This window comes from Hyla sarda, chromosome 6 (genome assembly GCF_029499605.1).
Source record: "Hyla sarda isolate aHylSar1 chromosome 6, aHylSar1.hap1, whole genome shotgun sequence".
NCBI lineage: Eukaryota > Metazoa > Chordata > Amphibia > Anura > Hylidae > Hyla > Hyla sarda.
The window spans coordinates 156,599,676-156,613,175 of record NC_079194.1 but is presented as its reverse complement, the minus strand read 5'-3'; the positions used below and the strand labels follow the sequence as shown (position 1 = coordinate 156,613,175).

General features: G+C 41.6%; 1 protein-coding gene across 3 annotated transcripts in view; it reads left to right on the top strand.

The window, feature by feature from the left end:
* Positions 1-13,500, top strand: part of PHKB (phosphorylase kinase regulatory subunit beta) — a 297,465-nt gene that overhangs the window by 109,445 nt on the left and 174,520 nt on the right. For all 3 annotated transcript variants that reach the window (XM_056525638.1, XM_056525640.1, XM_056525639.1), the window contains 2 exons: positions 6,382-6,489; positions 9,669-9,749. In XM_056525638.1, coding sequence (XP_056381613.1) covers positions 6,382-6,489; positions 9,669-9,749 — 189 coding nt within the window. The remainder of the gene's footprint in view (positions 1-6,381; positions 6,490-9,668; positions 9,750-13,500) is intronic.

The window sequence follows — 13,500 nt, the reverse complement described above, 5'->3', positions numbered from 1 at the left end:
CCATTCATACCCTGGTACTCCGCCCCCCCCCCCTTCCCCACCAATGCCAGGGACAAGGTTAGACCGCCTGGGACGACCGCCCAGAGGAATCAGTTGAGGCCAGGGCATCCACTTCTTATCAAATTTCTTCAAGCATTTATTGACCAAGCTAATCCACTGAAAGAGAAGCCGGGGGAAGTGTCTTTCCAAGTTATTACAACCACCTTACGTGCACAAAATAGAACAAAATGGATCAGAAGACATTTATGAGACCCCCCGACTCCACTTGATTGATAAATCCCAGCAGACAAATCCAGATTGTTTGCCAAGAACTGCACTACCTCCCTCCAAAATGGTGCAACACTGGGACAACTCCACACCATATGCATAAACGTACCCACATCTGTTAAACATTGAAAACAGACATCAGAGGAAGACACGCCAATACGCTTCAGCTTCTCCGGGGTGTAATAGAGTTGCAAAATGAAATGAGATTGAATCAACATATCCCTAGCGCTAACTACAGTAGGATAATTTGACCATTCCACCTCCTTCCACTGTTCACTAGATAATTCAGGGATATCCTTTGCCCATTTCCCGAAGGCCAACTCAAATGTGCTAGGCCCTAAAGTCTGAAGCATGGCAAAAGCCTGAGTAAGGGGCTTAGAGGGGTCAGTAGTGCCCAGGAGAGGCTCCACTTCAGAAAAAACGGGGGTGACCACCAGGGAGTCAAACTGCGCTTGCACAGCATGTCGCAACTAGAGATACCAAAAAAAGGCACTCCCATGGACATAATAACGAGCATGCATGTTGGCAAAGGACTGGAATGCCTGGTCTTCCCCACACAGATGGGCAACAAACTTGACTCCATGGGTACCCCAGAAACCGGCCTTCTGTAACCCCTGCAGGTGTGGTAGATGGACATTCCCCCACAGAGGTGCTCTAGGAGAGACAATCTGCTGTGGAAAATACCTGGACACCACAGATCAAATTGCAGCCACAGTTTTGATAAGAGCAAGATAAGATTCTGGTGTTATCCCAAATTTTTCATTTTCACAATGGGTAATAGGAAAAAAAGCCCCGCAAAATTTGTAACCCTATTTCTTCTGATTATGGAAATGCCCCATATGTGGATGTAAAGTGCACTACAATGCTCAGAAGAGAATGAGCGCCATTGGGCTTTTGGAGAAAGAGTGTGTCTGGAATTGAAGGCCATGTGTGTTTACAAAGCCCCCCCGTAGTTTTAGAACAGTGGACCCCCCACATTTGACCCCATTTTGGAAACTACGTCCCTCACAGAATGTTATTAAGGGTACAGTGAACAGTTACACCCCACAGGTGTCTGACAGATTTTTTTGGACAGTGGTCCAAAGATATGTCAAACGCCAGTGCGGTGTAAATGCTCACTGCACCCCTTATTAAATTCTGTGAGGGGTGTAGTTTCTAAAATGGGGTCACATATGGGGGGTTTCTGCTGTACTGGCACTATGGGAGGTTTGTAAATGCTCTTAAATTTAATCAAAATTCTCTTTCCAAAAGTCCAATGGCGCTCCTTCTGTTCTGAGACCTGTAGTGCACCAGCAGAGCACTTAACGTCCACATATGGGGTATTTTCTTAATTGGGAGAAATTGGTCTTCAAATTTTGGGGTCCATTTTATCCTATTTTTCCTTGTGAAAAAGAAAAATTTGGGGTAACCACATCATTTTAGTGTTAAAAATCTAATTTTCCATTTTCATGTCCAACTTCAATGCAAATTTGTCAAACACCTGTGAGGTGTTAAGGCTCAATACACCCCTTGTTACATTCCTTGAGGGGTGTAGTTTCCAAAATAGTATGCCATGTGGGTTCTTTTTTTTTTTTTTTTTTTTTTTTTTTGCTGTTCTGGCACCCTGGGGACTTTCTAAATGCAACATGTCCCCCAAAAACCATTTCAGCAAAATTCTCTTTCAAAAAGGCAGAAAGTTAAAAACATTTGTAAATTACTTCTATTAAAAAATCTTAATCCTTCCAGTACTTATCAGCTGCTGTATGATCCACAGGAAGTTATTTTCTTTTTGAATTTCCTTTCTGTCTGACCACAGTGCTCTCTGCTTACACCTCTGTCCATTTTAGGAACTGTCCAGAGTAGGAGCAAATCCCCATAGAAAACCTATCCTGCTCTGGACAGTTTCTAAAATGGACAGAGGTGTCAGCAGAGAGCACTGTGATCAGACAGAAAGGAAATTCAAAAAGAAAAGCACTTCCTATTGATCATAACAGCAGCTGATAAGTACTGGAAGGATTAGGATTTTTTAATAGAAGTAATTAAAAAATCTGTTTAACTTTCTGGCACCAGTTGATTAAAAAAAAAAATGTTTTCCAGTGGAGTACCCCTTTAACCGTGATATGTGAGCTGTAATGCACCGCGATTCCCCCACATTCAGTTCCGAAGTAAGATTCAGCATTACACTAAGCATGTGTAACCTTTTCTACTCTGTTCCAGCGTAAGCTAGGTAACAAACGATGTGGGCATCAGATATATAATGTAAAGGAGACTAGTACCCTAATTTTATAGTCCCTGCTGGGCGTCGGGTTGCTTAAATCATCTTCACAATGAATTGGAGCTTTCCCTTCTGAGTGCAGATCCGTTAATGCAGAGTGATTTTCCCTCACCCAATGTGCTGGACACGTTCCATGCCTGGGAGCCATTTCCCTAATGTAATTTTGTATTTTTCTTTTATTTTGTCTATTTTTTAGCCTCCCACAGCATGCCCCATTAATCAATATGAGCAGCACACGATGGCCTCCTGAGCGGAGCTCTGATTTGTTGCTCATAAAAGCAACAAAAAGACAAACTGATCCTGTGCACTACCCCCCCTCTCCAAGCTAACACTGTAGCACCCTGCTGTGGAGAGAAATGCCGACGTGCATAGTTAGGCTGGTACTTGGAGTTTACACAAACTAAGGGAAAGGCTCACTAAATAATGGTCACCTATGGATTGAACTAACCAATATGACACCTTTTATCTCTAGGTGCCGCAATAAGTAGTAAGAAAAAAAATATTGGTGCTCAGAGATCAGTTGGACATATGGATTGATCACTAGAATGGGCATAAATGACTATTTTTCTTAGGATACACTATTCATGTGTATAAAACAAATACTAAAAAACGTTCTACCTCTGTTGAGACCACAGGGCCCTTATGGCTCACTCACTAGTAGTTGAATAAAATATATAAGTTAAATTTTACTTTTAAAAAAATTGATAAAACATAGCATTTGTAAGCACTTATAACAAAAAACAGTCAACTGCTTCTAGCAGGGATATAACGAGATTAAATAAACCACAAAACCACAAATGACCAGTTATATACTGTATATGCTCACAAATCTGTATTTGCTGGTTAATATAACCCCTGATGCTCTGTGCACTTTCACATATAACCAGCGATCAAACAGGAATATACAATTATTATTGCACTGTTCCGAATAGAGGGCGCCTCTTGTATATTCCTCAAAATAGATGCTTTAATATATTTTATCCATTTAGTGAGTTTACAAATGCAGCCCCTCTGTTGGGGGCGAAGGGCCAGAAGAGCCAGAAGTCCCATACTAATTACGGCCTGCTCCAGCATGGTGCTCGGCTACAGACTGCAGAATCCACTTCGGGATGCCTTCAAAAATGGTTTGTTCAGACTAGTTGTCCCAGCAGACTAGGTGATTATAGACTTGGATCACAGTGCAAGGAGTTATGGCATCCTTGTGATAGTGGAGTGCGCCCTCCTTTTATTGACAGGTTGGTACGAAGCCACATTTCAGGACCCCCTTAGGTCCCTTTTTCTGCATCTATATAGATAATTTGTTTGTGGGGGTCTCTATACCTTTTTTATATCCATAAGACTCCTCCCCCTCAAAGAAATTAGTAGAGCCATCTGAAAACATGATCTGGATTATGTAAACAATATGAAGAAATCACAATCTACATATAATGGTAGAAATATAATGGACAAAAATACGAAAAGTTATGCTAGACATGGCGAACATACCCAGAAAACTATAAAAAAAAGAAAAAAAGAATAGAGTGAATAAAGGTATAAACAAATAAAGAAATAGAATAATGATAAGAAAATGCTAAAAATAAAAATGGATAAGAAATAGAATACAAATAGAATAAGACAAATATAAATGAGCAAGATTCAAACTTGTATACTTTATATACGTCTTATGCCAGACAAGTAAAAGCTGATAAACACCCCTTACTAAACATTTACCTATTGGTTGAATAATGTGTACCCTTTTTCCCCAAAAAGGGGTATTCATCAGTTTTTACTTGTATGGTACAAGACATGTATGAAATCTACATCTTTTATATAAAGACCCTCCATTAACAAATTATCTATATAGCTAAGGGGACCTAAGGGGGTTCTAAAAGGCATCCAGTCCTGTCAAAGTATACCATACCACCTTACAAGACCACCAAAAGAATGTTTCATCCTATTTCCAGCATGGAATTTGTGTGCACTGCAAATCTGTCAATCAAAGGAGTGCACATTCTGTTACCACTAGGATGCCATTACTCCCCGCACCGAGATTCAGCTCTATACTCACCTAGTCTGTTTGGACAACCAGTCCCAACCATCATTGAAGGTGCCTGGACGGTGGATTCTGCGGTCTGTAGTCACACGTGATGCAGGGGTGAGCTGTAATCATTATGGGACTTCTGGCTCATCTGGTCTTTTACCCCTAACAGCGGTACTGCATAGCGGTGAGTGGTGCACCAGACAAACTATTTATTTGACAGGTCACTTGAGGATGGAGCGAATACTGCATTTATAATTTGCAAACAACCGTTTGACTTTACAACCTTTTATTACAGAAGGGTTTTCACAAATTGCAGACTCACTAAATGGATATAATATATTAAAGCATCTATTTTGGGGAATATACAGGAGTTGCCCTCTACTTGAAACAGTGCGATAATAATTGTATATTCCTGGGGGCGTGGCTAGCGCCGGACACAAGCGGTCGCATGAAGCAGTAGCTCCCGCTCCAACGCCCGTGTAAGCTCTCATCATGCCTCGATCCTGGCCCAAATTTCGGTCCGGACCCGCTCACATGCCTCCGAGATGCCAGCCAAGCAAGACCTAACCCGAAATAACGGCGGTGCGGCCGCGGACTGGCTGAAAGAGTTTGCCCGCGACCAGTCTCCAGGTGGCGCCCGGACCGCACATTCATCCTCCAGGTACCAGCCGGGACCTTCCCCATCCAGCCCTGTCGCTCCTGAGGTAGGGGACCGGACCCTGGAACCCACGCTAAGGGAGGTCTCATCGCAGCTTCGGGCTGCTATCACCTCCTGCCAGAATGCACTCACTGGCAAGCTGAGGAGGTTAAAATTGATGTGGGTCTGCTGAGACAGGACATGCAGGCCCTGAGGGAGAGAGTCACCCAGGCAGAGGGATGCATTTCCACCATTGAAGACACCCTTGCCCCTGTTCCTGCCTCCTTATCTGATCTCACTTCACAGCTGGAATTGAGTAGGCAGAAGGCTGATGATCTAAAAAATAGACTGAGGAGGAATAATATACGCAATATTGGGATGCCTGAACGGGCGGAGGGCTGTTTTAGAGGTTCCCTATTGGTCTATAATTTTTTGCAAATTTTTGGGATACATTAACGTCAGTGCTTATATATATATATATATATATAATGTGTGTGTATATATATATATATATATATATATATATATATATATATTATGTATATATATATATATATATATATATATATATATATATATTATATAAAACTATTCATTTGTGGAGTGGAATCAATTGAGCATTTTTTTTTTATAGGTGGTTACAAATGTTTTATTAACATTTTTTCTTAAGTCATAATTTATTAAACTTTTTCTGAGTGAGCCACAAGGACCCTGTGGTCTGACCAGATGTAGCACATTCTATTGTATCTGTTTTCCATACATGAAATATGTACCCTAAATAAAAAGTCATTTATCACTATAATAGTGACGGATCCCTATGTCAACTTCATCTCTAAGCGCCAATACTTTTTTATACTTAGAGTTGTCATCACCTAGCATTTTCTTGTTTTTCTGTCTCCTGGAAAGCTGAGTCTGATTGACATATGTGCCTGCTTATCCTTTGTCATTCAATTGGCCTGATCTGTCAAGTTGTGATTTGGTTTAATCCAGTTTTCTGGGATTGTGCGATTCTTTGGCATTTGGTCTTTGAATTCTGAGTGGTAGATTTTGAAGTGGATGGAGGTGTGGACATGAGTTCCCCTCAAGTGCCTATTATGTAATTTTCCCAGTCTACTGAATGGCATGGCAGCCTGGATATACAATGCTACACTCATTTCTGAAGTTAAACCCTTCCTTTGTAACATCTGTTATCTTGTTTTCTAGGTTGAGCAGTTTAAGCAGGACCCCAGCCCACAGAAATGTCTTCATTCTATCTTTCACTTGGACACAGGAGACGAGATCCTGTCCTACGAGAAGTATGGGCACCTCCAGGTAGAGTAAATTGTATGTTTTTGCAGGCAATAACTGTAAGCGTCACCACTATATCCTAGTGCTACTTTAGTGCACTCCATATTGAAGTACTGCTAAACCTGATGTCATTCACTTAAAACAGTGTCCAATTAATATAAGAGTAGAGAGAGAGAAAAAAAAAATGGAGAGAGGACAGCGCCTCGTGTGATACCGTAAAACAACGGACCCCAGTTGGAAACCCTGGCAGGGTAAACTCTCACCTGGTGACCCTCTTGAGGGTTATGTGTATCTCCCCGTTTCCAGGGGTGTTGGAAGTGTCCGTGCTGCAGCCGAGGTGCCTTGACTGGTATCCTATGCAGGAACCCGTTGGATAATGGATTATGGAGAGAAAAAGGAGGCCCTTAGGTCCGGCGCTTGTTACCGATGTCGCGATCTGCAGATCGCGACATCGGTAACAAGCGCCGGACCTAAGGGCCTCCTTTTTCTCTCCATAATCAATTAATATAAGAGGAACAGAGGAGCTGCTGTCAGTCACACATGAATGTAAATGTATCTGAAGGGTCTTTAACCTGAATGATCAGAGAGGGTTCTGCATTTCCCTACCTTCATCCCATTAAAGAACACTACTTTCACCCTCTTCCCAGCCTTAAAGTGGTTATCCACCTTAAGGTGGTTTTAGTACATACCTGCCAGGCTATCTTTTTGTGAACTGGGTATTTTCTGTAGGAATTCGGTCGCTTAAAGGAGTATTTCGGGATGTTAAAATTGTCATTCAGACTGCCTGCAGTAAAAAAAAATAAAGAGGTACATACCTGCCATTGTTCTCCCGGTGCCTCAGGTAACCCGCTCTGGCTTCCGCAGCGATCCTCTTCCTGTTTGCCGGTAGTCGGTGAGTCATACTGCACTCAGCCAATCACGACCGTAGCAAAGTCCCGCCTCGGCTGGCGATAGGCTGAGCGGTAGTGTGAGTTTTTCGGCGCCGGCAGCAGGTCTCGGGGCCGAAAACATCACACTGCCACTCAGCCTATGGCCGGACGTTTTTTTTTAATTATTTCTTTTATGTTTTTTTTATTATTTCTTTTATGGTGTTCACTGTGCGGTAAAAGTGATGTTATATTTATATTTATTTATATTTATTTATATTCTATTTATTTATTTATATTAACGGATGAAAAACAGATGCAAAAGGATGCCACTTGTCCATTCTCTTTTTTTAAATAGTCTATTAAAATAACAGACAAATGGCATCCGTTTATATCTGTTTGTTAGTATATTCCGTTTAGCAGTAGTAAGGGGAGAATAGCCGGATGGGAGAGAACGGCCATGCGAACCTAGCCTTAAAGGTTTTCCTTCCATTTTAACCAGTCTAGACAATCATCTGTCAGCTCAACAACCTGGACTCAAGACTGATACATTTTAGCTGCACTGATACATTGCTAAACTCAAGGATTGTCCTAACTGGGTACAATTGCAACAAACCCATCTGTGAGCGATATTAGGCTCCTTTCACACTATAAATTCCTCCGTTTTAATGATCCGTTATAATGATCTGTTAACAAAACCGTTAAAAACGGACGTGAAACTGCTGTTACAAAATCCCATTATAGTCTATGGGATTTTTACCTTATCCATTTTAACCTTTCATAGCCCGTTATTAATAACGGACGTTATTTTGTGACAGGAGGAAGAACCATTTAACGCCTGTTTTTAATGGTTTTGTTAACGGAACATCATAATGGATCTTTAAAACGGATAATTCTATGGTGTGAAAGCAGCCTTAGACATGTGAAGATTTTCAGACCTTGTAGAATAAAGGATTGTTACACTCACACTCACAGCAAGCAGAGATCTCGATTATGTTGAGGAGTGGAAACACACATAGATATCTGTAGAACTGTTCACTGTACCCTGATATCAAGCTTTATTTACTTTAGGCTGGACAATCCCTCAAATAGTAGTTGTTTGGGGGAACGTCTAGCTTTATGGTACAGTCACATTCCATTCTTCTTCTCCTGTGCAGTCTCCGATGGGCTGTTTGCTAACACTAGACATCGACTTGTTATCCTGCCCACACAAACGTGTTAACAACACATGATAGCCAGATATAGTCTGACCAAAGCCACAGCAGCGCCTTTTATCCTTGCTGGCAGGAAACTCTTCCATTGTCAGCAGTGAGACACACCATGGTGTCCCCAGGTACCAGGCCCATTGTCAAAGCCATTACTCAAATTGTTCCAGCACTTTTCTTGCCAATAATGCTGTCATTTAGATAAATGGGAGGCGGTTTAGGAGAAATGTTGTGATATAATTACCTAGAGATCTAATCCTTGTTTCTATGCAAAAGTTAAATGTTAAAGAAAAAAACAAATTCTTCTCTTTTGTATCCATAAAATGTATGTTAACATAATACCGGATTTGTGGTACAAGTAATTGAAAGGATTTTTTACAGCCAAACAACGCAGCCAAGAGCTTGTATACATAGTAGTGGTCTCGCCCACCCCAAATAACTGCTGGATACACAGGATGCTCATTTGATTTTATCTGAAAAAAGCACAAGAGGATTAGACTCCAAATAACATTTACACCTATAGCCTAGTAGGACTGCTTCACTGTTTAAATTTTAACAAATAACATTTATCATCTTTCCACAGAGTTAAAGGACCCTCTGCATACCCTGAGATCAGCCTTGTCAGGTTAAAGGAGTACTATAATGTGATGTAACTTATCCCCTATCTGTGCGGGGTCTGGCCACTGGGGCCCCCCGCGATCTCCTGTACGGGGCCGCGGCAGTCCGCAGGAAGCGCCGTGCCGTCCCCAGCAGGAAACCACGGCAGACATGCCCCCTCCATGTATCTCTATGGGATACATGGAGGGGGCATGTCGGCTGCCGCTTCATGCGTGGACGGAACGCCCAGACTCAGGGGGCCCTGTACAGGAGATCGCTGGGCCCCCTTCGGGGATACGTTATATTACACTACAGTATTCCGTTAAACCAGTGTTTCCCAATCATGGTTCCTAAACTGTTGCAAAACAATAACTCTCAGCATCCAGGCATCCTGGGAGTTAAAGCTTTGAAACAGCTAAAGGCACCTTTGTTGGTGAACACTGGGTTAAGCTGTTCCCCTCATTGGTTCTGCTTGTAAAGTCAGCAGATGATACATTGTAATGAATTACCTATAACTTTTTATTTTTGCTTGTAGATAAATGCGGTGTCTCTATTCCTCTTGTACTTGGTGGAGATGATTTCGTCCGGACTGCAGATAATTTACAATACAGACGAGGTACCCTGCGCCTTACAATTCCATTATCCTTGATCAATATTTTTTAATTAATTCTTTCCCACATCGCTATGCCGCTTAATTATATTTCTTTATAAAGCCAATACGCATCAAGCCCCATGAATGCCGGTGCTGATGTATAATTACAGGATAGAAGGAAAATATATATGCAGAAATAAAAAAAAATCTTATTTGTATTTGCTGTCAGTATAATCATGTGTAACATGTTTTTTTGAGACCTAAATTTTATCCATACATCAGTGTTTCCCAACCAGGGGGCCTCCAGCTGTTGCAAAACTACAACTCCCAGCCAAAGGCTGTCCGGGCATGCTGAGAGTTGTAGTTTTGCAACAGCTGGAGGCCCCCTGGTTGGGAAACATCGCCATACATATTCAAACAGAAGGCTATATACAAGACTTCATACAAGTGTGTGGAACATGCAGCTCTCCAGGGGTTGTGAAACTTCAACACCCAGGATTCTTTGGCAGCTTTAATCTGACAAAGCATGCTGTGAGTTGTAGTTTTACTACACCAATAGAGCTGCAGACTGTTTACATAAAGCATTGTTCCACTTCACAGTTCAGTCATCTAGCTTTAATTAGTACTTTTTTTGAACAATATTTTTTCTGTTGCTCCAGTCACATGTAGAGCTGCCTTCACAATTCTACTAATCACCTTTGAAAACAAGTCATCACATTGTAAACTAACACCATGGCTCTATTAATTTAGCTTGAGCTCCCACTACATTCTAGTAGAAGTAAACCAGTAGAGCTCTGAACACAGTTTTGATTGTGAATTCAGACAACATTCTAGGCCAGTTTGGAGCCAAACATTGAGAACATTTTATTTTCCAGACAACTTTCATGAAATCTTGGTGCAATAATCTGCACACAGCCTTTGTACTGTGTGCAAGTGGTGTGTGTAGCAATGTTTTTACCTGATATTTGCAGGCTTTCATGACTCCAAAAAATGCTTTTATTCAATGCCACTGACGGTCAGATAGGCGTGGCGCGGGGTATGCAATGCCCCGCCGCCGCCACACCCACCCCAATGCCTACCCCGTATGTCAGCACTGGGACCGCTGTGTGATTGACACACAGGTCCCGACCTCCTATCTCGACCTCCTATCTCGACCTCCTATCTTGACCTCCTATCTTGACCTCCTATTCCGTCCTCCTATCCCATCCTCATATCTCGTCCTCATATCTCGTCCTCATATCTCGTCCTCATATCTCGTCCTCATATCCCGTCCTCATATCCCGTCCTCATATCCCGTCCTCATATCCCATCCTCCTATCCCGTCCTCCTATCCCGACCTTCTATCTCGACCTTCTATCTCGACCTCCTATCCCGACCTCCCATCCCGTCCTCAGATCCTGACCCGTAATATGTGTACCAGGTATTGAAATATCTCCAGCCGTACAGAAGTTATGTGGGAACATACATTTCCCATTGATTTGCATGGGACTTTAAACAAAAACCACGACCCTCACAAATGGGGGTAGTTAAGGGTTAAATTAACTGTCCTATATTTTAAGTGGACATATAAGTAACATGTGACCAAGTATTATCGAAATATCTCCAGCCGTTTGGAAGTAATGCAGTAACATATATTTCCATTGACTTGTATGGGACTTTAAACATAAGCCCCGCCCCTGGCAAATGGGGGGTGTGTAAGGGTTAAATCACCTATCCTATGTTTGTTGTTGACATATAAGTAACATGTGTGCCAAGTTTCATGTTAATATCTTTAGCCGTTTGGAAGTTTTTGTGGAACATACATACACACACACGTTGAGTTTTATATATGTAGATTAACCATGTGATATGTATTTAATGAGGAAACTTTTTATTTATTGTTTTTTTTAACGTATTTTTATTTTTTTTTCTCAAATTTCTTATCGCAATGTTCAGTGACCCGACTGCAAAGCTTCCCCCCCTACATATTTAGCCCAAAATTATAAAAAAAATGTCCTTTCCTTGTCTCCGCTACACCGATTCTTACTCATTTATCTCCGAGTTACTTGAATGGGCAATTAACTTACAAAACACATCTGTCCTGTGTGGCAGCAGGAAGCTTTGTCTTGTATTATCAATATTATATGCAGGTTATTTTCGGCTTTCACATGATGCAAGCTTTGTTTTCATGTAAGCTCTCACAGACTCTTCTGCCTTGCAGAGTTTTTTTTCTTTTTTCTTTTTTTTTATTCTGTTAACTTTCAGACGTGATGTTCTATATGGGAAATGTAACTCATCTCCATGGAGATGCAGAATAAAGACACTATAAAAGGTAATTAATTTTTAAAGCTTTGAAAAAACGCTCTGAAAATACAGCAGAGCAGCTCTGTCGTTGTAATGGTTGTAGAGCAGGAGATATGTCGCTTTTTGCCTTCAGCAACAGCCTACATCATTTTCCAGTTTCAAGGTTTTTGATAGTTTTTTAGGTTTATATGTTTTGGGAAGTATTGGTTACAACTCGTTCCCTCAGGAGTTGTCACTCAGTTTCTTAAAGGGAGTCTGTCTGGTCATTTTACTTTTACTAGTAGTCGTTGGTTCTGCTGGAGAGATATTTTGTGCTACATTGCTGTATTTGTTCTGTGCTGCTGGGGGTATTATATGTGCCAAAGTACAGTATTTATTTGGTACTTCTGCAGTGGTAATAATGATGCTACATGGTAGTATTGGTTCAGTGGTGAGACCCCAAAATCACCATGGATTGGCTACTGAGACCCAAGCAGAGAGTGTTTGAGAAGCCCTGCATGTGGCTGCTTGAGAATGTTTAAAGGGGTTTACTGATTAAATTAATGAAGGTGCTATTTATGTAAAAACTAAAACATACTCCTCTCACCTGTTCAGTACCAGCACTTGGCTCTGCCCTGGTCCCTCTGTTCTTTTACCCTGATGACATGCTCTCTCTGCTGAGCAGAGGACATTTTGAATCTTCAGCAGGCTGCAGTATTCTGGACATGATTTCATAAGGATTTTTTTTTTGGTTTTTTTTAAATCAGAAATTTGTATTAAACATTTTTGCATAGAACAAACACACAAATTATAATAAAAAAAAATACACAGAACCCCCCCCCCCCCCCCTCCCATCCACAGAGTCTGTGTAGCCATTTCCAATCGATAGATAGGGGTCACTTTACCAATGCGCTTTGAGACTAAATCACCCGTACGCCCCATAGTAGTAAATTGTGCCCATCCCTTCAGTTGTTGAACCTGCAACACTAAGAAATAGAGCCAAGGATTTGGAATAGACAAACCACCCGCCTCTTTACCACGCTGCAGCGTTTCAAGGCGGATCCTAGCCGACGTGCCATTCCAAATTAGCTCCCTAAACAGGGACTGAATCCTAAGAAAATATTTCATAGGAATCCAGACAGGGGCGTTATGTACAATATACAAAAACTGGGGCATGAGAACCATTTTAACTAGGTTAGATCTACCGACCATAGGGAGAGGAAACTTATGCCAAGTAACTACTTTCTGAGAACTACAGTCTAGCAACACAGTAACATACACGCCCAAATATTTAAACCGGGAGATTATGGGAATACAAATCCTGGCAAGTACTAACATCGAGGGGAGGGGATCAAGAGGAAGGAGTGTGGATTTGTCCCAATTAATAGCTAGGCCAGAGTAACTACCATATGATTCAATAGGGACAATGAAAGTGAGTAGGCAGTGCGCCACATCCCCCAAGAAGAGGAGCATGTTGTCTGCATAAAGGGCAATGCGTTCTTCCAAGTCCCCA